At 38.1% G+C, this 21671-nt stretch overlaps 1 protein-coding gene across 2 annotated transcripts; it reads right to left on the bottom strand.

Moving 5' to 3' along the window:
• Window positions 1-1742: 1742 nt before the first annotated feature.
• Window positions 1743-20506, bottom strand: moto (minamoto). Of its 2 annotated transcripts, XM_081383860.1 has the most exons (8): window positions 20288-20506; window positions 19691-19804; window positions 19179-19318; window positions 17883-17996; window positions 6249-7983; window positions 5899-6033; window positions 4132-4312; window positions 1743-3054 (listed from the first exon to the last, which is right to left on the bottom strand). In XM_081383860.1, the coding sequence occupies exons 1-8, from the start codon at window positions 20291-20293 to the stop codon at window positions 2852-2854; spliced, it is 2628 nt and encodes an 875-aa protein (XP_081239986.1). In that variant the 5' UTR covers window positions 20294-20506; the 3' UTR covers window positions 1743-2851. The 2 variants fall into 2 exon arrangements, with proteins under 2 accessions (XP_081239986.1, XP_081239987.1); XM_081383861.1 differs by lacking the exon at window positions 19691-19804.
• Window positions 20507-21671: the final 1165 nt, after the last annotated feature.

The following is a 21671-nucleotide window of genomic DNA, read 5'->3' as shown; positions in this document are numbered from 1 at the left end:
TCTATGAAAGAGGACAACTAAAAGAAAAAGTCTGCAAGTAAACGTTGTGAAGTTAGTTTATACAGTTCATAAAAGGTATAGAGAGAATTGAACATTTCAGCTCACATGTAGTCATTTTATAGCTTCATCTATAGATTCTGAAGCGTATTTATATTACCTTTATATATCTTTTCATTTGAACTCTGCGTAATAATAATTGGTGAACTAAACTTGTACACGTGTGATCGATTAAGGGTATAATAATTACATAATATTTAAATCATACAAATTTATTAAAGCCAGTCGATTTTGTCTTTAAAATTTTTTGCTATGTAGTGACCTTTAATTTGGAGTAGAAACAGGTGGAGTGACTATCGCATCAGACATGTGTCACTTTGCTCAGAGCTGATTGGTCCAAGTTCGTTTTGCAACCTCTTACCTGGAACATAACCTGCCCCGGACCAGGTTAGCCGTGGAGTGCAAGTTACTATGGCGATGAACACTGCTAAAAGCCAAACCACTTTCATGGTGCCTAAAGCCCAGGGTTGGAGCAAACTAAACTGAAACTTACCAGCTTCATGGTATAGGCCCTTGGTGTGGTGGATGTTTCTGTCTCAGTTGTGTTTTATTTTTATTGTAGGGCAGTGAACCTAAGAGACGATCCTAATGCAAGAAGGGTATGTTTATGCATATATATCAGTTGACAACTGTTCATTTGAAGCTGCTAGATATTGTGCCAACACCTTGTAGACTGTCCTCTCGGAAACTACAATGGCCTGCACTGTAAGCAAACTGATATCTTTAAGCCTTTATTGTCTGTTAGCTTGAAAGATCATGTGATTTGAGCATTATTTTATCAAAGCAACAATATTTAAAATTTTGTACGCTAAAATATTCCAAAATTGGTACAATAAATTGAGCTGTGTAAATGAACGTGTTCACTCTTGACTATGTGACCAGTTAACTTGAGTCACAGAGAATGTAGCTCTGCCTTTTTATATGATACACTTGGTGTCATATGTAGGTTTTACAAATTGGATTTTTAAATGGGATGTTGCAAGGCTATGGTAGATGCTTTTTTTTTTTTTTTTTATCCACAGATTCAGTTTGTCCAAAAGGAACATCAGAAGCTATAGTTTGTATTCTCTGGGTGTCACTGCTGATTGCTTGAAAGCTGTTAACATTTCTCAATGAATCTTCTATTTATGCAATAAGAACTCTAACTCTTGAATACTGATGACTGGTAAAACTGTTGAACAATCTGTTCTCATCTATCCAAACACTGCTTTGCTTACCTCGTATGTTTTTCTTTACATCAATACAATTTAAATGTTGTAATGGTCAAATCTGTTTCTTGACCATATTCAGGGTTCAAAACTTTAATGTCTAAATGATTTTATGATGGAAACCACCAAGTGAGGTTTATTCTGTTAAGCCAAAACTGCTTGATTTAAAGAAAAAATATATTTGCCTAGGATTTTCAGAACTGAATGAGAGAAAGGGACTTGTTTACAAATGGCTTTCATTATTTAGCCAACCAGCTGTTTTTAGTGAGTTGATGGCAACACTGTTTTAAAACGTACATTATTCCGAGTGAACAGAAATTCAGAAAATTTTACCAGCTTTACTGGATTATTTTACAAGTGGTTTCATTTTATAACGACAGGGATCTGCTTTTTTAATTAGGGCAACATTAATTGATTAACATTGTATTTTGGATCAATGTTCAATTAAATAAACAGTAGTTTTACGCATCAGTCTTTGAGTTCTGGGACTTCACTGCTGTGTTATTTTAATTGTTAAACTTGAACAAAAGCAAGGGCAATGAAACAAAACAGTACAAGCACACGTCATATGAACAATGTCAGTCTAACATTTGCCAGTAACAGGTTGTTCACATCATTTATTTCAGTCTATGAATGATGTTACTCTCAGCAACTCAATATATCCTCAAATGAGGTACATCGCAGACAGATTTATCACATACACGTACTGAAAAATAGTGACTGATATCTTGAGTTCAATTCAGAATTTAGATAAATTGCAAATAAATAAAATCACGTTCAGATTTTCCGGAAACAAAAGACAGACTTAGAAGAGAATTGTGATTATCATTGCTTATTCAGTGAGACCACTAAAAACCAAGTGCTAACATCAAGAAGATCATGCACAAATAAATAGGTAAATAATAACAGGAAAACTAGAACACATCCTGCTGTTCATAAATACTGTTTTTGATTTTGTGAATGTGTGTATCAGCGGACCTAAAATTAGCTGAGTATTTTGTATAGGTTGTAGGAGACACTAATTAAACTGACAAAAAAACGTTAACACTTTTTTTGTTTCCTATGTAACTATTTATACATTTCTGTCAACTGGGCAAAAATATCCCATTATCCTCCAAAGCCACAGACCTTACTCTTGCTGCGCATTCTGTACCATTATCACCATTAGCCAGTTAAAAGGTCCTTCTGATTTCATCGCTCTTTCTTTGACAGCTGTTGAATCAAACTTTTTATACTCTCTCAAAACGCCTTGTTTTTACTGGCAGCTCCTCTGGGGTCCTTGGACAAATAGCTCAATATTGATCTTACTGCCATAATTCCATGTATTTTGGAGAATTTGATTATAATCTGATTGGTGGTTTTCACAGAAGACTGATAAATATTAATGAACTAAGAATTCCATCTGCTGCCCACAACTGAGCCTAATGTATCACTATAGTGGAATAACTTAAATAACTCATTCATTCCTCTAAAAAATGCAATCCTATCACCTCTTATGCCTTTTTGTACAGGTTAGATCGATGTTACTTTGTGTCGGAAACGCACACACACACACACACAAAGACTGTATACCTGCCAGAAAGTGATCACAGGGTAGTCAGTACTCTCTCCAAGCTGCTCTGCTCAGGACTGTCTGGGCCAAAAGGGGAGCAGGCACCTTTCACGTGTCCCTCCTCTAGGTAACTGCTTGTTTTAGGCAAAGTCATTTGTAATGCACACCAGAGAGCAGTTCGGGCCTTTCTGGTGCTGCTGCACATGTCCTTCACTGCAGAAGCCAGCAGAAGTATCTCTGTGAGATTTGAAATACAAAATAAATAGCGTGATTAAGGGGAGTTAGGGAAGAGTGTGTGTTGAATCTACTCTGTGTCAAAAACATCATCAGCAAATACTGCAAATTAACTGAACATAATACTTTATAATATAATTGTGCGTTCACACCGCCACCGGTGATGGCGTCAAAATTCACTCTGGCTGCCCTGCCAACAATGCCATAGAAAGATTTGTGGATGCTCTGACATAGGTAAAATGCTTGGTCTTTTTTTAAACTTTATTTAAAGGGGCCGCAAAGCAAACAAGCATGTTGATCGTTATTTGTGCAGACTGACCAAGCAGGGTATAAGTTAACCTCATGGAATCCTTTAAATCTCAAAGTAAGAAATTGATCGATGGAAAGAACTTAACAATTATAGTGAATTATAGTTTGCTAACGAAATAAACCAATTAAAAGCCATTTGTGTGGTGTGGCTTTTGTGTTCAGGGTTAAGTGCTAGTCTAATTTGTATTCCTGCTGAAAAACAAGCGTTCTAGCGCAAAAATGTTGCCTATAAATGGTGTTGCGCACCTTCTTATCAAATTCACATGATCAACCTCTCCCCTATTTTGCTTGGGAACTAATGTGGTCGGAACCAAAGTTTACAGGACTGCGTTCTCTGGAATCCTCTCAAGCGGAGGACTTCTACATTCCGATCCGACATAGCTCGTTACCATAAAGCTGACCTGACTCTCCTCGACGCCCACACCGTCCAAGATGCACTGGGCTGCTTCTCACAGGAGCTCGCCGCCGGCTCATTCATGAAAATGAATGACTTCCGGCCACTTTGTCGCTCTCGCCGGCAGCGGTGTGAACGCACAGTAATAGGGTGGGATTATTTTATTTCCATTACTTTTATTATTTTATGTCTATATCATCACCTTGTAATACACATTATATAGGCACAAGATAAACCTACGCTAACTAAGCAACAGGTTGAGTAGGAAATACCATTTGCAGCCCCTGTCATCTTCCACTTTCTTAGGATTGTGGCTTCACACTAGTTTACACAAGATGTGTACTTCCTGCTTTTTGTTATAGTGCAATATTACTAACCCCTGTCCTCTCTAAAGAAGGCCGCCGGCTGCCTCTGTCTGCTGTTAGCATTGATGAATTCGTCCTTGCGGCGTGCCTGAGTGATGTAGATGATCTCGAGATGCCTGTCCAATGCTGAGCTGATATTAGCATGAAACGGAAAACTCCGCAACTGTTCCATCTTGCCTAGCAAACCTGCCACCTACAAACACAAGGCAATTTTGCATTATAATATGGAAGAAACATCTAATCTGTAACTATAGTCTAAATCAATGTCCATTTAACTCTAGAATATAAGATCATAAAATAAAAAAACTGGCAAAAGCGGGGTTAAAAAAGAAAACATTTTCATCCCATGTACCCCCAAATATGATGATCCCCTTGTAAAGAACATTTTTGTTGTCTTCAGAGATATATATATATATATATATATATATATATATATATATATATATATATATATATATATATATATATATATATATATATTAGGGCTGCACAATATTGGAAAAAACTGACTTTGCGATATTTTGTTTTTCTGTGATATATATCACGATATGAAAACAATTTCAACTGATGATTTGAATGGCTTTTTTTGTAGAGAATTAATCATTCTAGGATGATTGGGGTAATTTTGTAGTGTAGTGCATCTGCATGTAAAATTATAATCGAATTTCAAGCATAGATTAATACAATAGAACAAAGACAGATGAAATGAGCAGTGCTTTGTGTTTTTCAGGTAAATTACTGTATTCAGGAACAGACATTGAATATTCAAATGTAAAATAAAACTGCACAGTCTTCATAGTCATAGTCTGTATAAATTAAATATGATTAATATAATTAATTCAGTTTATCTTTGTTTAAGCCACACCAGTGCTTTTCTCTTTTGTTGTTTGATTAACTGTGGTGACACAAACAGCTGTGGGTATATGGGCTCCTGTCACTCTAAGACGAATGCACATAATATCCGATACCGGTAATGACAAGAATCCTTTTTCTTTCTGTTTACAACTCATAACCGACTGAGTTTACGAGGAAACTCGTCGAGACGGGCATTTCGACTTAATTTTCCGTGCACATGTCCGTTCAAGCACAAATAGATAAGAAAGGGAAGGGAATTCGGTGTTCACGAACTTCATATAACAACACATAAAAATTATAAACTCACTCTATGATGGTTAAACTTTGCAATTAATCTGTGAATCACATGCGTTCTGAACCAGGGGACAGCTAGCTTGTACGAATCATGGATCAACTACGAACCCGATGCGCACATCGCGATATCGATGCTAAAATGATACATCGTGCAGCCCTGATATATATATATATATATATATATATATATATATATATATATATATATATATATATATATATACGTGTGTGTGCAGTATATATATATACACACCAATAATCATTATAAAATAAAAATAAAAAATATACATATGTGTAAAATATTTACATTCTATTGAGTTGACAAAGTTTATTTTTTCCTACCCACCATGTTAGAAACACTGTTGCAAAACCTGAAGACAACATAAAACTATGGATGCCAAAAGAATAAAATCATTGTGATTATTCTTTCATGATTTCAAAGATTTCATGATTTTTGAAGGTACAATATAACAGTAATAATATTTTACATTAAAAAAATGTTATCTATGTATTATTATTTTAATTACATTTGTACACTTTTTTGGCAGACATGCTTAGCACCCTCTTGTGGGCCACTGTTTGAAAACCCTCAGCTAGAGTTTTATGAAAAATATTGGACAGAAAGCTGACCCTGGCCTGTTCCCGCAGCTGGTCTACAATGAGCCTGTCCACTCTGGATGGGTTTGGAGGCATTTTGGGTAAAACGCTATTGGTCATCATGGACACACATTTTCCTGAGTAAGTCTTTGTAAGAACAGCTTCTGCCTGTCAGAAAGAATACCATATTACATTAGTTTCTTACCTCATAATGCTTGTGAAATAAATATAGTTCAGTATGCAAACTACATGGTGATTTAAAAGTATGATTCACCAAGACAGAAGTAGTGATAAAGTAATCCATAAATTATTTGGCTACAATACTTGAAAATTCATGAATGAAATACATGACTACCCTCATGTCTCAAAAACATCACACTTACATTCTTTCTCTCTCTTTCCAGCATCCTCCACTGCTCGTAACATTCCTCCAGGTAAAAGTGTAGTTGACTGTTGGGGCTTCCGAGTGCCTTGCCAAACTTAGGCAAAGTCATGGCAGATAGAAACCCAGAGAACGACCCATATCCTGATGCTTGGCTCAGCCCAATATATTCTTGTAGATAGGGGCTGAAGGGTGAAATATCTTCAGCAGGCTGACACTCATTCCTGTCGATGAGGGACGCAGAGCAGTAGGGCAGTGGGAGTTGTGACTGAATTGGTTGGCATGCACTTTTTCTGGGATCACCCATCTGATATAGGAAAGGGAAATGCTGTGATGGTGTTGCTTTGGCTGAGTTTGAACTAGCTCCATTGTATCTCATTTGTCCTCCGTACATACTGCCCAGCCCCTGGTATGGACTCTGCAGGAGTCCTGTTTTTTTGTCTGCTTCTTTCGGGAAACCAGGAACTGTGGGTTTCATGCTTAATCGCTGACTAAAATGCCCATCGACCATGAGGCCCGCCGACGACCTGCTGTTCTCTAGCTGGAGGTCAAAATCTGTAATGTCCACATTTCCTGCTTTCTTCCTTAAACTTTCAAAACTGACCTGGCCTATTGCACCATGTCGATTTACTGCATTCCCTTGACTCAAATCAGCCGGGACTCTCGCTGCAGCCCGGAACAACTGTTGAGAAGGATGTAATGGAAACGTTCCAGATGTGGACGTGAGCTTTGCAAACCCCTGTGATCCATTGTTGCTGTTGGTCTTTGCTGAAATGTTAGCTTGAATTTGATAATGGTTTGACTGGACAGGCTGGAACTGCTTCACACCAGTTTGAGCTGTGCTGCTTCCTATCAGAATGGCTTCTTTGTTTAGGTGCAAGGTTGGAGGTACGACGGTAGGTGAAAAAGGTTTAGGTTTAGGTTGCACAAACCCTGAAAATTCATTTGGAGTATAATGATTTTGTAAAAGAGTCTTTAGATCCTCCGCTTTAGATCCTTTTTGCTCCAAATGGTTGCGGGTCACCTCTCTCTTAAAATTTGGTGTTTGAGTAATAAGCTCTGACATCCTTTGAAAAGGATGACTCTTCTGGTCTGCCATGATTTCCTCTGGATTCCTCTGTGCTAAAAGCCCGTTCGATTCTCTGCAGTAGTTCATATCCTGCTCTGCCAAGAGAAAGGCCAGTTTACTGACATCCTGCAAAGAGAAAGGTTGGGAGTTTCTGATTTTATCTTTGCTCACAGATGAAAATTCATGAGATGAACTGAAATAGGAGTCATCCATTTTTTGTGGAGGGCAGCAGTAGTTGTTGACAGTGCTTCTATAATCAGACTGGCAGTTAGTGGTGTTGCGGTATCCTTCATCCTTCTCTGGTGTAATATGCTCAGGTTTACTTGCCCTGGTCTGGTAAAGGTTAGAGCTTAACGATGGGGGTGTGTTCAGGCCTGGGGGGCGAGGGAGATCTTGAGGAGAATATGCATCAGCCTCTCCATTACAGGAGGTGAAATTACAGGGAGGTGAACAAGCATCAAATCCATTGTAATTCTGGAGTTCAGCCCACTGATGAGATTCTCTGCCTGCTGTCTGAGGACAGACATTGGTCATGGGTTTAGGACAAGTCTGGTTTGATGGGAATCCAGAAATGGGTGGCATCTGCACATCATTATTGAAGTACTGCATGCTATCCTCTCTTGTTAACTTTGGAGACCAGACACCTTTCAGACTAGATGGTAGCCTGCTAAAAACAGTTAAACAACAAAAATATAAATATTTTGTTATGCATCAAGTTCATGCAACAAGCTTAAAGAAAGCTGGTGGATGTTTGGATTAAATTATAAAATTACTAAAACTGACATAACACATTAACACAAAACAATAAATTGTTTAACATACGCACATTTTTTAAGCTATACGGTCATTTATATGATTTGACACAACCAAAAGTCATCAGGGTTTTTCCTGCATAGAGAATTACAAATCCGCCTCCGTCAAATTTCGTGCCGCCTCCAGCTCTCGACAAAACTCGGACAGGCAGTCACATGCATTGCTCAGATACACTTTTTCCACCGTGACGGTTGTGTTGCGGGTTCCCGGCCTGTGTCCATTCTCAAACCGTATAGTTTGCCGATAGTGCTGCACGGATCATAATCCGCGGTTCGGGCGGGCCAAGTAATAAAACATAACATTCCAATTAATCAAGGGTGGATGACAGATAAATCATTACAATGTGTTGAGTTTAATAAAGACACGGAACTCTCATCACGGTAAAACGCAATGAACGTGCGTTACTCTTTTACTTTCGATTTTAACAACGTAATTCTCTTCAGGGAAAACCAATCAAGGAAAACATATGCCAGGGCTCGACATTAACGCTTGTCCGGGACACGTGTGTTTTTGTTAAGGGACAAGTGAAAGATAATTGTACTTGCCCAACCGGACAAATGCCCTGATTTAAAAAAAAAATTATATAAAAAAAAATTATAATTACTAGGGAATCACCGAAAACATTTAATTTAACGTAAGTGGCGACTGATAGCCTATAGTAGTGTTGTCAAAGTACCGGTACTTCGGTACCAAGTTGGTACTGAAAATGTGACGATACCAACATTCTGTAGTACCGGGTGTATTCGGTACCCACTAATAGGCAGCTGCTTTAAGTCGCTTCTGTGTTTTTATCTAAGTGTGGGGCTCCAGACTAACTTTTTTACTTGGAGCACTGTCTGTAGCCGATATATAGGCCTACCACTATATATATAGTGTCTGTGTATATTAAACTGCAAAAGACTATTTAAATATTAACCCTGCATGTTCTGCTTGTCTCTGTGTGAATGAATGGCGCAGACGCGCGGTTTAATTTACCTCACACACACACACACACACACACTGAAGCACGAGTGACGCTCGCGCTGTTTTCAGTCTCTGCTGCCTCACGATATGATGACTAGGGGTGCAACGGTACAGATAGCCCATGGTACGGTCCGTACCTCGGTTTTTTGGCCACGGTCTCGGTTCGGTTTCGGTACATGTTTTGTGCAGAAAGAGACTGCTATTTCATCCCAAAAATATGTTTTATTTTTCTTATGAGCATAAACAGAATGTCACAGTAGGAAGAACATCAATGTATGGAATAAATTAACACTCTAGTCTGTACTGAACAACACTAAGTAATACAACCTCTTCAACTATCACTTATATGAAATACAAAATGTAAACAAACACACTTCAAAATATTCAAGTGGATCCCAATTCCAAACCTTGATAACTGGTATATGAAGTGATCAATGTGAAAGAAAAAGTGCACTTTTACCTTTAACAAACATAAATTAGCTTGTGCTTTGAATAAAAAAAAGCAGAGCAAAATAATATAAAAAAAAAAATACTGCATTCAGGATACAAAGAGCAATGTTATTTACTCATCCACTATTGAGAGATTCTTGTGCAAAAAGATGAGTCTATCAACACTGTCTGGTGCAAGGCGAGACCGGTTGGCACTAACGATGTCCCCAGCAGTGGAGAAAATTCTCAACTTTTCAGAATGCCGCAAGCGCACCGTAGGTCACGTGACAAGAACCAACCAGAGCGCAGCTGATGGTTGCTTTAGCAACGACAGACGCCTCCGGAGCGCAACCGCCGTAGCGCTTTGGAAAAAGGAGAACGCGCGCCTAGCGTTTTCTACGCGTTTTTAGGCGCGATATGTGAACGGCGCCTAAAGCAAAAACTAAAAGGATCAGCGCGAACTCAATGGCAAAACCGAAGTCCCGCGGGACACGAGGGTAGATTGTCCCGTGCAGGGCTGACCGAACGGTCCGGTATTTTACCGTGTACCGTTGCATCCCTAATGATGACATGATGAAATTCATCTCCAGACACTTCATGAGCATTTTACCATTTAATTTGAGAAAAAAACTATCATCATATCATACACACACAGAAACTAAAAGGTCTTCACGGCAACCCGTCAAAATAAAAGTTCGGTTTAACTTGAAGAAATTGACAGAAGTAATTATATTAGGCTACTGTACAGTAGATTTAGCTACGTCTCCATACGATTTTTTTTATAAGCAATATTTACGTTTAAACAGCATGTAGCCTTTAATGCTTATATGTATTACTTATGATTACCGTCATAAAGTCATTGAATTGAATTTAATATTTTTTTCAAATAGTTAAATAAAATAGAAAAATAGTTCCAACAGATTTTGCTGTGGTACAGAAATTGGTACCGAGAACCGTAAAAATTGTAATGGTATCGGTACCGACTACTGGAATTTTGATATCGTGACATCCCTAGCCTATAGTTGATATACTAATGTATATACCTACTAATGTTACTGACGGTAACAAAGTTGTGCTGTTGAGGCTTGCGCAGTTATTTATAACATATTATACAGTTAAGAAACATCACACGACCAGAGTGCTGTTTTCCTTAATACCATCACGATTGAAACTGAGACGCTGATTTCATAACAGTTCAATAAAAAAATAGTTAAAATGAAGTCACTTACATTTTAGACACAATGACTGGCAATAAAGCCTCTGTTTAGGCTATTAAAGGTGCTCTAAGCGATGTCTCCACTTCAGTAGCACCTATATACACCAAACATTCCAGTCTTGTACCTATTGTACCTCTGTATATTATTCCTAGCCTGATTTATATAACATTTTATTCCAAAAAACATGGCGAAAATCATTTTTTTAAGGTTATTGACAGTATATTCTGATTTACAGGATAATAAAAGTAGATATCCATAAATCCCTCTGTCATTTTTTTCCCATCTAACGTGAACACAAGGGAAAAAGAATTTTGAACCTGGCTTTATCCAATACACAGATTTCGTTTTTTAAAATATATGCAAATTAGTGCATATTTAATTAGATAATGACTAATTTGCATATTTAAACATTAAATTACAGAAAACTTGTAATACATTTTTTCTCATCTTAAAGGGATACTTCACCTCTGGAAAGATGAATGTGTATTTAAAATAGGTCATTTATGTAGAAGAAATTATTTTTGAATTTGAAGCTTTCTAGACTAAGAAAAGCCAGAAAATGTATTTTTGGCTTATGTGGATAAAAGACAACAACTCTGCTTCGCTGCCCTAGGAGGCCACTCCCAAGCAACGCCTACTAGCAAGAGAGCGCAGTTGAAAACAACAAAGCTAGGCTACTAGTGAGTCTCCGTGATGAGTTTGCCCGGGATTTCGAGATCGCCCAAAATGTCCGGGATTCGGCTCTTGCATTCTACAGTCGCCATTCATTATGTTTACTGTGGCGAGCAGGACGAGGCTGACGGCCGCGGGAGAACTGCGCGAGGCCGGTGGCGTGAGTACTGATGAGTCGGTCTCGTATCTCTCACGGAGGAGCGGGAATTTTCTTAGCAATGTTAAAACGCACATCAACCGATCACTTGTTTAGCGTTCATGTAAACACTACATTCAGATTCACCAATCGGAATGAATTCAGTTAGATTTAAACAAAAGGTGTGCATGTAAACAATGAATGGCGACCGCAGAAAGCAAAAGCCGAATCCTGGACATTTTGGACGATCTCGACGGCCAGAAATGTCCGGGAAAAAAGAGTATGGTAACCCCTACTACTCAGCATTCTCCACAGAACAAGAGCCTGTTAACTTAGCTTCCAAAGAAAGACGGCTGAACTATGTGTACATTCTGTGAGTGAGATCCCTCTATGGGCAGGTTGAAAACATGCGGGACAGCCCCTCCTACTGGCTGTAGTCTTTAGCCTCTGGCCAAAAAAATTTTTCCAGACAAAAAATACATAAATCTCTGGTCTCAGGGGGATATGAGGGTGGAAAGCACGGTAATTCGACAATACTACAGGTTTTCTACTAATACAAAGCTTAATGCTAAATCCTGAAGTATCCCTTTAATGTAGATAATCAACTGGGAAAGTTTCACGGTAATATCTGCTAGTTAAAAATGTTACCCTATTCACCTGTAGTGTCTCGCCTTAAAGATAAATTCATTAATCTGGTGCATTTTGAGTCACCTGAATCCACGGTTAAAAATAAATAATCCATCCGCCAACCGCCCAATATTTGATATTTTGATATTCTTTGATTTAGATATCTGCATCTGATCATCACATTACAATTATTCAAATTCTCAGTGTTAAGCATGATAATATGGTAACATATCACATTGAAGTAGGCTGATTTAAAAATAACATTTATTTAAACCCTCCCTCCTCCTCATCCGCGCACTAACCTCCCAAACCCCACCCCCAAATCCTTCTTGTCGGTTATTGGCTGGAACAGTTTGTCATGTTTCGTGGTGCAGGTTGGCCCAGTTTGTTTTTGTTACCATTTGTGGAGCCTGGGCTGTCTACAGAGACCGTGTTTTTTTACAGTGTGTTCAGGGGACAGGCAGCTAGCGGATGGTGATGAGATGTTTACTGTATGTGACAAAAAATGTTTTGGCCTAAAAAACGCGTGACATCGCTTAGAGCACCTTTAATAGCCTAAACAGAGGCTTTATTGCCAGTCATTGTGTCTAAAATCAGGCATGAAAACAGGTCAGGGGTAAAAAAGGTGAGAAGGCGGCATACCCAGCCCCCCCCCCCCCCCCCAAATAAATGTAATGAGTGAGTAACGCGTGACAGTTAACACGAACAGATGAAATTAGTACAAATTTGTCATTTATTAATAGAATTGAACTATACTCCACAGTGATGAACACCCCCCCAAAAAACATGTAAGCTGCATTGACATAGTATTAGGCTACCAGTGTTTCTCACAGGATTTTTGGATCACTGTGATGAGTGGACCTCTGCCACTCTAGGGGGGTTCGGGGGCATGCTCCCCCGTAAGAAATTTTGTGCTTTTTAAATGTTAAATTCATCAATCTGGTGCAAATTAAACAAAGAAAAATTCAAAACTCTTTTAGTTACAGTGTCTGTCTACATTACTACTACAATAATAGTTATAATATTAATCCCATGATAGTAATAGCCATATATTGTAAAACAAATGCACTGAAAAATAAAGGAAACTTTCATAATTAGTTTTGTACTAATTTCTATACTAACTTAATCAAGAAAAGAACCAATGGGCCGCTGATCTACTCATTTCATCGGGTGTCAGAGAAAAAAAACTATTTACTACTACTATTTATCACGCATTAAAAATGCCCCAAACCAGTCGTCTGTATGATAATCTGAAACAAGGACTGTCCTGCTTCACTTCACAGATGCTGAGTGAAAGGAGAATTATAGAATGAAAGGATACTCATTTATATGACACTTTATTCATCACGAGAACAGCTCGTTCAGCTCGTCATACGTCGTCCTTTCAGTTTCGGTTTTCAATCGATCAAGTTTTTTCACGTTCTCTCGATAAACCACCCCTTTCAATCCAATCGAAATTATTTGTAATAGAGCTGACACTGTGAGTTTTTAACGGGTAATGTTAAAGCCCTACTTGTTATTAATGTTTTTATGAAATATCTCTAGTGAATGCATTATCATATCACCGTATTATTTACCGCCATGCGAGCCACAAATTAAAGCTTGGCGAGCCACTTGAGGCTCGCGAGCCGCGCAATGAATAACACTGCACTAACTGTTACTTGTTTCCTGCTCGCTCAGCGCTCACGGCGCCCGCGCCCGCTCGCGATATTATCTCGCCCACTTCTATGTCAAAATGTAAAAATAATGACATTGGCAACATCGCTGTCTGTATCTGACAGGACAGTTAACATTGTAAGCTAACTTACCTCAGGCTTGCTTTCCGACGTGCGGTTCTATGTTCGGCAGTGTGTCCAGTTGTCAGACTCGCGGTGTAAAAGACTTTGAAAACATTTCTGCCCTTTACTCTGACTCGTATTGGCTGTCATGTTTCGGCATTAGGAATGATGATTGTTTTTTAAAGCTGCGAAGTTTATGGTAACTTTATAGGGGATAAATGCTGGCCTCGACCTCGACCCCCCCCCCCACCCCCATTCAATATTTTCTCATCGGATCTGCACAAATCACGTAGGTGACCCTTTTAGGTTTTAAAACGGCGAATTTCGCCGAAAGGTGAGGAGTTTTCATGCCTGAAAATGTAAGTGACTTCATTTTAACTATTTCTTTCGGGAGAGTATGCCCCCGGACCCCCCTAGAGGTACCGAGCTCAACCAACAAAAATACTGTGGGAAACACAGTAGGCTATATGATGGTCTACGAAAAATACAAATTTAATCGTCTTATTATTAAAATACATTATCAGGATTTTACCACCACCGCCTCGTTTTGAGCCAGGAAAACCCCTGATGGCTATTACTGTCATTGGAATAATATTATAACATTATTAGGCCGGCGACACACTGGCTGCGTGGCGTGAGCGTCTCAGCTGCGTGGCGTGTCCGTTTTTATTTCGGCTCCCTCCACTTTTATTTCGGTTATTTCGGCTCCCTCCACAGGTTAGAGCTTGCACACTGCCTGCGAGCCATGCGCGTCTCAGGCGCTGCTGGAGCCGTGCGGAAAACAACACGCAAGCGTGTTGGAAGCGTTTTCAGGCAAAATAGAATAGGAAAAGATGTGTATATGTCATTTTGACATGAATACATATTAATAAATGACATTTTGATGTTTGAAAGTCTCTAGGTTTTGACATAAATGCAGATATAAATGTAATTTAAAAAAAATATTATCGATTTTCAAATATTGCACCTGTCAATACAGAACGAAATATTCTGTAGCCTATTTTGCCGTCAATACTGCCAACGTTGTCTTTGCTGCTATATATTTATGTTTAACATGAAGTATAGGCCTTCCACAACTCTCTCCCCATATGTCGAATATATCACCAATGGGGCTTATTATATGTCACCTAGCAGCAGCAGCGCCGCGTCAGACACGTTTCTGGTGTGCAAAGACAGAAAATGCCACGCAGCCGCCAGGCAGCTGACACGCAACAGAAACGCCACGCTCACGCCACGCATCCAGTGTGTCGCCGGCCTTAGTATTAGTATTAGTATCATGTAGTAGGGCTTGCATAGACTACTTCAACCACTAGTCGACGCTGTCGGAAACAATCGACTACTCGAGCGTCCATTAACCATAAATGAATTAAAAATGGCGAACGTCACCAACAGACACCACACGTCAGATGCGTGGAAGTATTTCATCAAGGATGACAAAAATATTGTAATTTGCCAACTCTGCAAGAGGCCGTTCACATATTGCGTCTAAAAACGTGTGGAAAGCGCGGCCGTGCCACTGTCTCCTACAAGCGCTTGCGCTCCCATGGCGTCTGACGTTGCTATGCAACCATGAACTGCGCTCTCCATGATGACGACGAAGAGGTATCAGCAAAAGATTAATTGATTTCTAGCCCTTGCATTAGCTTTACTACTAGATATATTTCTGGAGATGAGAAGGAAAAACCCGCCCTGTACAGCTACGATCAGATGTTTGGCTGAGCTTTCGATGATGTTACGGAAAGGCTGAAGCTGATTGGTTTTTGTCACATGACCTGCGGTGCGCTTGAGGCATTCTGAAAAGTTGAGATGTTTTCATCTCGCCGCGGCATCGGCGCCCCTGGAAAAACTAGCGCACCACATTGCTTCCATTATGAGCGCGCTCACCGTGCGCCTACATTTGAAATAATGAACTTGAGCGCGAAAAAGACGCGATATGTGAACGGCCCCTAGAAGCAGACGTCTGAAATGAAAGGCAAGAACGGCTATTTATTTGGCTTTAGACTGTTGCATGAAAATTTTAAAATGAAATGTCATTATAATGTTTTGAGAGTTTACTTATGTAATTTTTGAATTAGTCTATGAATTAATAAATGTTTATTGATAAGATTTATTTCATGTCTTTTCATTTACAGTAGCATGAACCATGAGTAGTCGAGTAACTCGAGTATTGTTTTGATAAGAAATCGACTAGCAGAAATCAGTAGTCGTGCAACCCCTATCATGTAGTGTAATGTAGACTGAGAAACTATATCACAATTTAAAAGAGGTTTGAGTCCCCTTTCCCAGTTCAGGTACAAGTCAGTACACAGACCTTTTCTTTGTTCAATTTGCACACTGAATATGGGTTGGAGCTCTTAATTTTGAACTCTCAAAGTGCTCCAGATTGACCAATTTTCTTACGGTGGGGCATACCCCGGGACCCCCCTAGAGGGACCGAGGTCCACCCACCACAGTCTCACAAAATCCTATGGGAAACACTGTATTTTAACAGTGTTGTTCTATAAACAATATGATTACTTGCTTTTGATACTTTTTTTGAACCAAATATTATTGCCTCATTGTTACTATATATGTATTTTAAGTCATTTTAAAGGCTCTGTGCCCGGTTGCATAAAGCACCTTAAGTGTAATTTTCCCTTAAGTTCGCCCTTATGTTTCCCTTAAACCTAAGGGTGTTGCAGGAAAAAACCCTTAAGTGTTACTTAAGGGTTTCTTTAAGTGAAACGTCATAAACACTTAGAATTTCCCTTAAATGCTGTTTTTTCACTTAAATAATCCCTTAAAAAGTGTTAAGTGTTGCATAAAACCCCTTAACGGTCATTTCCCTAAGTATAACTTAAGGTTTGGAAATCGTAACCTTAAGAGTAACACGGACAAAAATAAGACGACATGGCTGAATTTATGGAACCAGCTGAAGATCATTATGTGCCAAGAAGAATTTTTAGGGATAGGGAGAACCCTTTGGACCATTTTAGCGATGAAAAATTATTGCAAGAATACTGATTTGATCGACGCGCAATATTTGCGCAATACATCGCTAACAAACTAGAGAGCGACCTTGACCATGTCACACATTGCAACCACTCTTTACCTGTGGTGTTACAACTGCTTATAGCACTGCGTTTTTTTGCAACTGGGAGTTTTCAGTAGTGGGATATGTTTTACATGTGCATAAATCGGCTACCATTCAATAAATGTAGGCTACAATTACTGTGTATCGGATTTTCAGGTGATATTCTCAATTCATTCAGTCAACGGACGCTCTGAGGTAAAGTGTTCAGACTGCAGACTTATAGCAACGATTATATTTAATTGTACAGTACAGTCATAACATAACATAACGTACAGACATTATCTTAATTCCATAATGTCCTTAAACATAACAATATTGCTGGCCATAAACTGAGAAAGTGCGCGTCCGGTGTGTGATACAGTTGTCCTAGACGCGACGCGGCGTGTTAGTGTTTTGCGTATCTATGGCAACAACAGACTTTTATAACGTGAATCCAGGATCGCTGTCGTGAAACACTTAAATGTTTCCCTTACCTAAGAGAACCGTTTAAGAGATTATATGCAACACCCTTAAGTTATTCTCTTAGGTAAGGGGAAATCGCCCCTTAAGTATCACACTTAAGGGAAAAACTTAAGGTGCTTTATGCAACCGGGCACAGGTCTTTACTTAGGTCTATTTTTATTACCACAAAAAAATATCTGATTACTCGATTACCAAAATAATCATTAGTGACAACCCTAGTCAGTTTATATTGTTATATAAGTTTCCCTCAATATGTTAATTGCATTGGCAGCCTTAGAAATGATATTAAACATCGTTTACTAAAGTCATTTTAATAAGAAATTAGCAATTTTCCACTTATTATTAATAATTAGCATTACAGGTTAATTTCTGATACACAAATCAAGAGGGACTTACTTCTCTGAGACGTATGAGGAGTATGGGTCCAGTGAATCTGGTTCTTCCAAGATGTCTGATACTAATCCATAAAGATCAGCCTCACTCCCACAATTACTGGCATCTACCAGATTTCTATGCAAGACAAACATTAGTATTAGATACACAGTTATATGCAGCCGAATCTCCTGATGACACTGAGGAAAATTGATTCACTTGCAAATTGCATCCAAGACATAAATGACTGGATGTCAAACAAAATCTTACAACTCAACCAAGATAAAATAGAAGTTTTGATTATTGGATCAAAAGATCAGAAAGAGAAATTGATCCTTAAACTAAATATACTGGGATTAAACCCCAAGCCAAGTTCAGAAAAATGTAGTTGTCTTTGACTCTGATTTTAATTTTAAAGCTCATGTACGTAATATTACCAAAACAGCAATTTATCACATAAAGAACATTGCTAAAATAAGACCATTTCTCTCTGAGCAACACAGACAAATGAATGCATGCATTTATAAATAGCAGGCTTGACTACTGTAATGCCCTCTTTTCTGGTCAACCAAAGACTACAATTAATCAACTATAAATAATCCAAAAAACTTCTGCTCGAGTATTGGCAAAGACTAAGTAGAGAGAGCACATTACACCCATATTAAAGTCATTACACTGGTTACCTGTTAGTGTTCGTATTGATTTTAAAAACCTTTTATTAGCTCATAAGGCATTGCATGAATTTGCTCCAGATTATCTCTCAAAAATGCTTACAGTATATGAACCTAGAAGGACTCTCAGATCCTCGGATTATTTTCTTTAGCTATAACACAAAGTAGAACTAAAAGATTTGGTGATGCTGCCTTTAGCCGTTATGCTCCTCGCCTCTGGAATAACCTTCAGGAGGAAGTAAGATGTGCTGAAAATATTAATAGTTTTAAATCTAAATTAAAAACATTTTTTAGGCTGGCCTTCCTGTAATGTCTTATAATGCTTTATACATTTGTCTTCATTTTTAGTTACTTGTTCTATATTTTAATCCTCATAAACTTCATTCTTGTTCTTGTATTTTAATGGGTCTATTTTTATTTTTAAAAATATATATTTATGCTAACTATTGTATCTATTGTTTCTTTCTTGCATGTAAAGCACTTTGAACTGCATTGATTTGTTTGGAAAAGTGGTAAATTAAATAGGCTTGCTTGCTTGCTATTTAACAACAAACCCCTTTTGGATTACAGTTTTAACTGTTAATATAGTTAATAACTTACAGTTGCTTCCAAATATAGTATTATTAATATGTGTCAAAATAAAAATAACCTGTTATTAGGCATGACTTGAGGCCAATCCACCGATTTACAGTCTTCCTGAGTTGGCCAAACTGTATAAGGTAGTGGTGTGCAGTCTTGCAATGTGCAGTCCGAGAACGAGTTGAAGAATCTGCTGTCACTGAAATTATGCTGTAAAAAATTGAAAAACACAGCATTTGTTGATAAAAGGCATATAAAAAAGGATATAAATATATATATACATTTAAAGTATTTTCAAAAACAAAAAATATCCATCAATATTTGGAAAGACATTCAAAATCATATGGTCTTTTAAGGCGGAGACTGATATCTGGCATCTTTATCTAAATAACTGCTAAAAGTAGTTTAAATTACTATACATTGAGACATACACGCAAATTGCATACCCTCCCTTGATAGGGTGAAAATGGGTGAAAGGTAAAATGGCACATGAATATTCTAAAATCATAATTGTATTCATTCTTTTAAAAATATCTTTATGATGTATTGACAGTTTGAACGACAGTATGAAGGTCTTCTCACTTGAGGCTTGTGGGTGGAAAAGTAGGAGTCTGGAACTGAACTATGAAATCGATCAAAGACCGTTCTTGCTCCATTTGTATCCACATTGATTTTGTTTTTCACTGCATTATTAACCTTAAACACAGGAGAAAATTATATGAATATGTCTGAATGATGTGCTAATGTAAGTTAAAGGGAAGAAAGTTATTATTTTATTATGCATACGGGTAAAAATTAACTATATGAAAATGGACAATAATGACAAGACAAATAACACACACACACCCCAACATATATTTTCATGTTATATATAATTATCAACACGCGCCAAGTGACTTTTTGTACATTAAATCTAACGTTAGTCAAATGAGGCCTTGTGCGGATTAACGTTATCTTTCGCCTGGTGATACGACATATCTGTTCTCCTTACAGTTAAACATGAGTCGATATCATTGCCTGTTACTTTTCTTACTATGCTAATGAATGTTTTAATTGCGTAGTCTATGTGTACACTTCGTGATATCTGTATTCGGTCGGTAACCAAGTTAACTTAACAAGCAGACAGAAAAAGTGAACTAGCCAAAAGTTTTTCCTCAGAACAACAAGCTCTTAACTTACCTCCATTGACAATGAACTCTGCTGGCAGGGGGCCTCTCTATAAATTACTAATGATATAAATTATAAATATATATTGTTCACGATTGTTCTAATTAATCAGATGATTTAATGTGAGAATAAATTAAAGACGTCAACCTCACGACGGGCCAAATTCTTTCACGTAAATTTCTCGGAGAAGATCACGCAACCTCGCCCGTGTCTCTTCACCGATGTACCCGCGAAGCCTTTGCGGTCTCGAGCCGACAGTTCTATTGGCTAAACCGGCTTCAATTAGCCAATCAGAATCAATGTAATGGTCGCGTGCAGAGTTGCAGTTACGCTTAGCAACGCACTTGAACACAGAAGAATTTTTTTTTTTTTTTTTTATCAAATGAATGAATGTCCCAATAATTGATCTTTTTTTCTCTCTCGCTTTCTTTCTTTTCAATTTTTTTTTCTTAATTAGAATTTTCTTAATATAAACATAAATTATATTATAATTAATTCTAAATCCCTTTGTTTGTATCCACAACTTTCCTGCGAGTCTTAATGGGCGTCGCCATGACACTCGATACTTCCTGTTGCCGGTATCTCAGTTCCGGTTTAGCCTAACGCTTAATAAAAATAGCACACAGGGGATACTCGCGTCGCGGTACAAACGGGTGAAACTGATTACTGACAAGTAGTAATGCTGACAGATAAGCAATGGCTCCTTGTGGCTCAACGTGTAACGTTGTCAGGTGTACAAACAACACGCGAAAACTGAAGGATTTAATGAATGGGAGTTGTTTCCAATATAAACGGACCCTCTACGCAGAAAGAGTGTTTCTTGTAACGCTATAGTACAACTGTATATATTTTTAAGTGGTATGTTTATTGTTTTCAATAATTTGAAAATTAATTCGAGAATTAACTTGAATGTGCAGCAATTTGTACAGATAGAGAGTATGTAGGCCTAGGCTACTATATTTGTTGTAGCCATTAAATACCATTTAGTTTCATATTTGTTCAAATATTATAATGTCATTTTTTCCATCTATGTTGATTATGAAAAGTGAACACCATGATAGGATGCATCGGGAGACATAGTGGGGTCAGACATGAGAAATATAGCCTATCTTAAGAAAGCTTTAAATGTCTTTAAACGAAACACTCTCTGATTATGTAATCCAAGATGCATTTCTCTCTAGGTTATAGGCGCGTTCACTACGGAGATGGCGATCGTCAACTTCATCTTTGCAGCAGACACTGACAGAAAACACTACAGAAAACACATTAAAAATCAATGCACGCGTGTCTCTGGATTTACAAATGCACATCTTGCTTATTGCACGCACACTCGGCACACATATGATGTCGAAATAACGAGATATTGTGTTGAAATAACATTATTAATAATAATAAA

The sequence above is a fragment of the Scardinius erythrophthalmus genome (genome assembly GCF_964197995.2).
Source record: "Scardinius erythrophthalmus genome assembly, chromosome: 1".
NCBI classification, from domain to species: domain Eukaryota; kingdom Metazoa; phylum Chordata; class Actinopteri; order Cypriniformes; family Leuciscidae; genus Scardinius; species Scardinius erythrophthalmus.
Note: the sequence above shows the minus strand (reverse complement) of the source record. Positions and strands in the feature narration are given on the sequence as shown.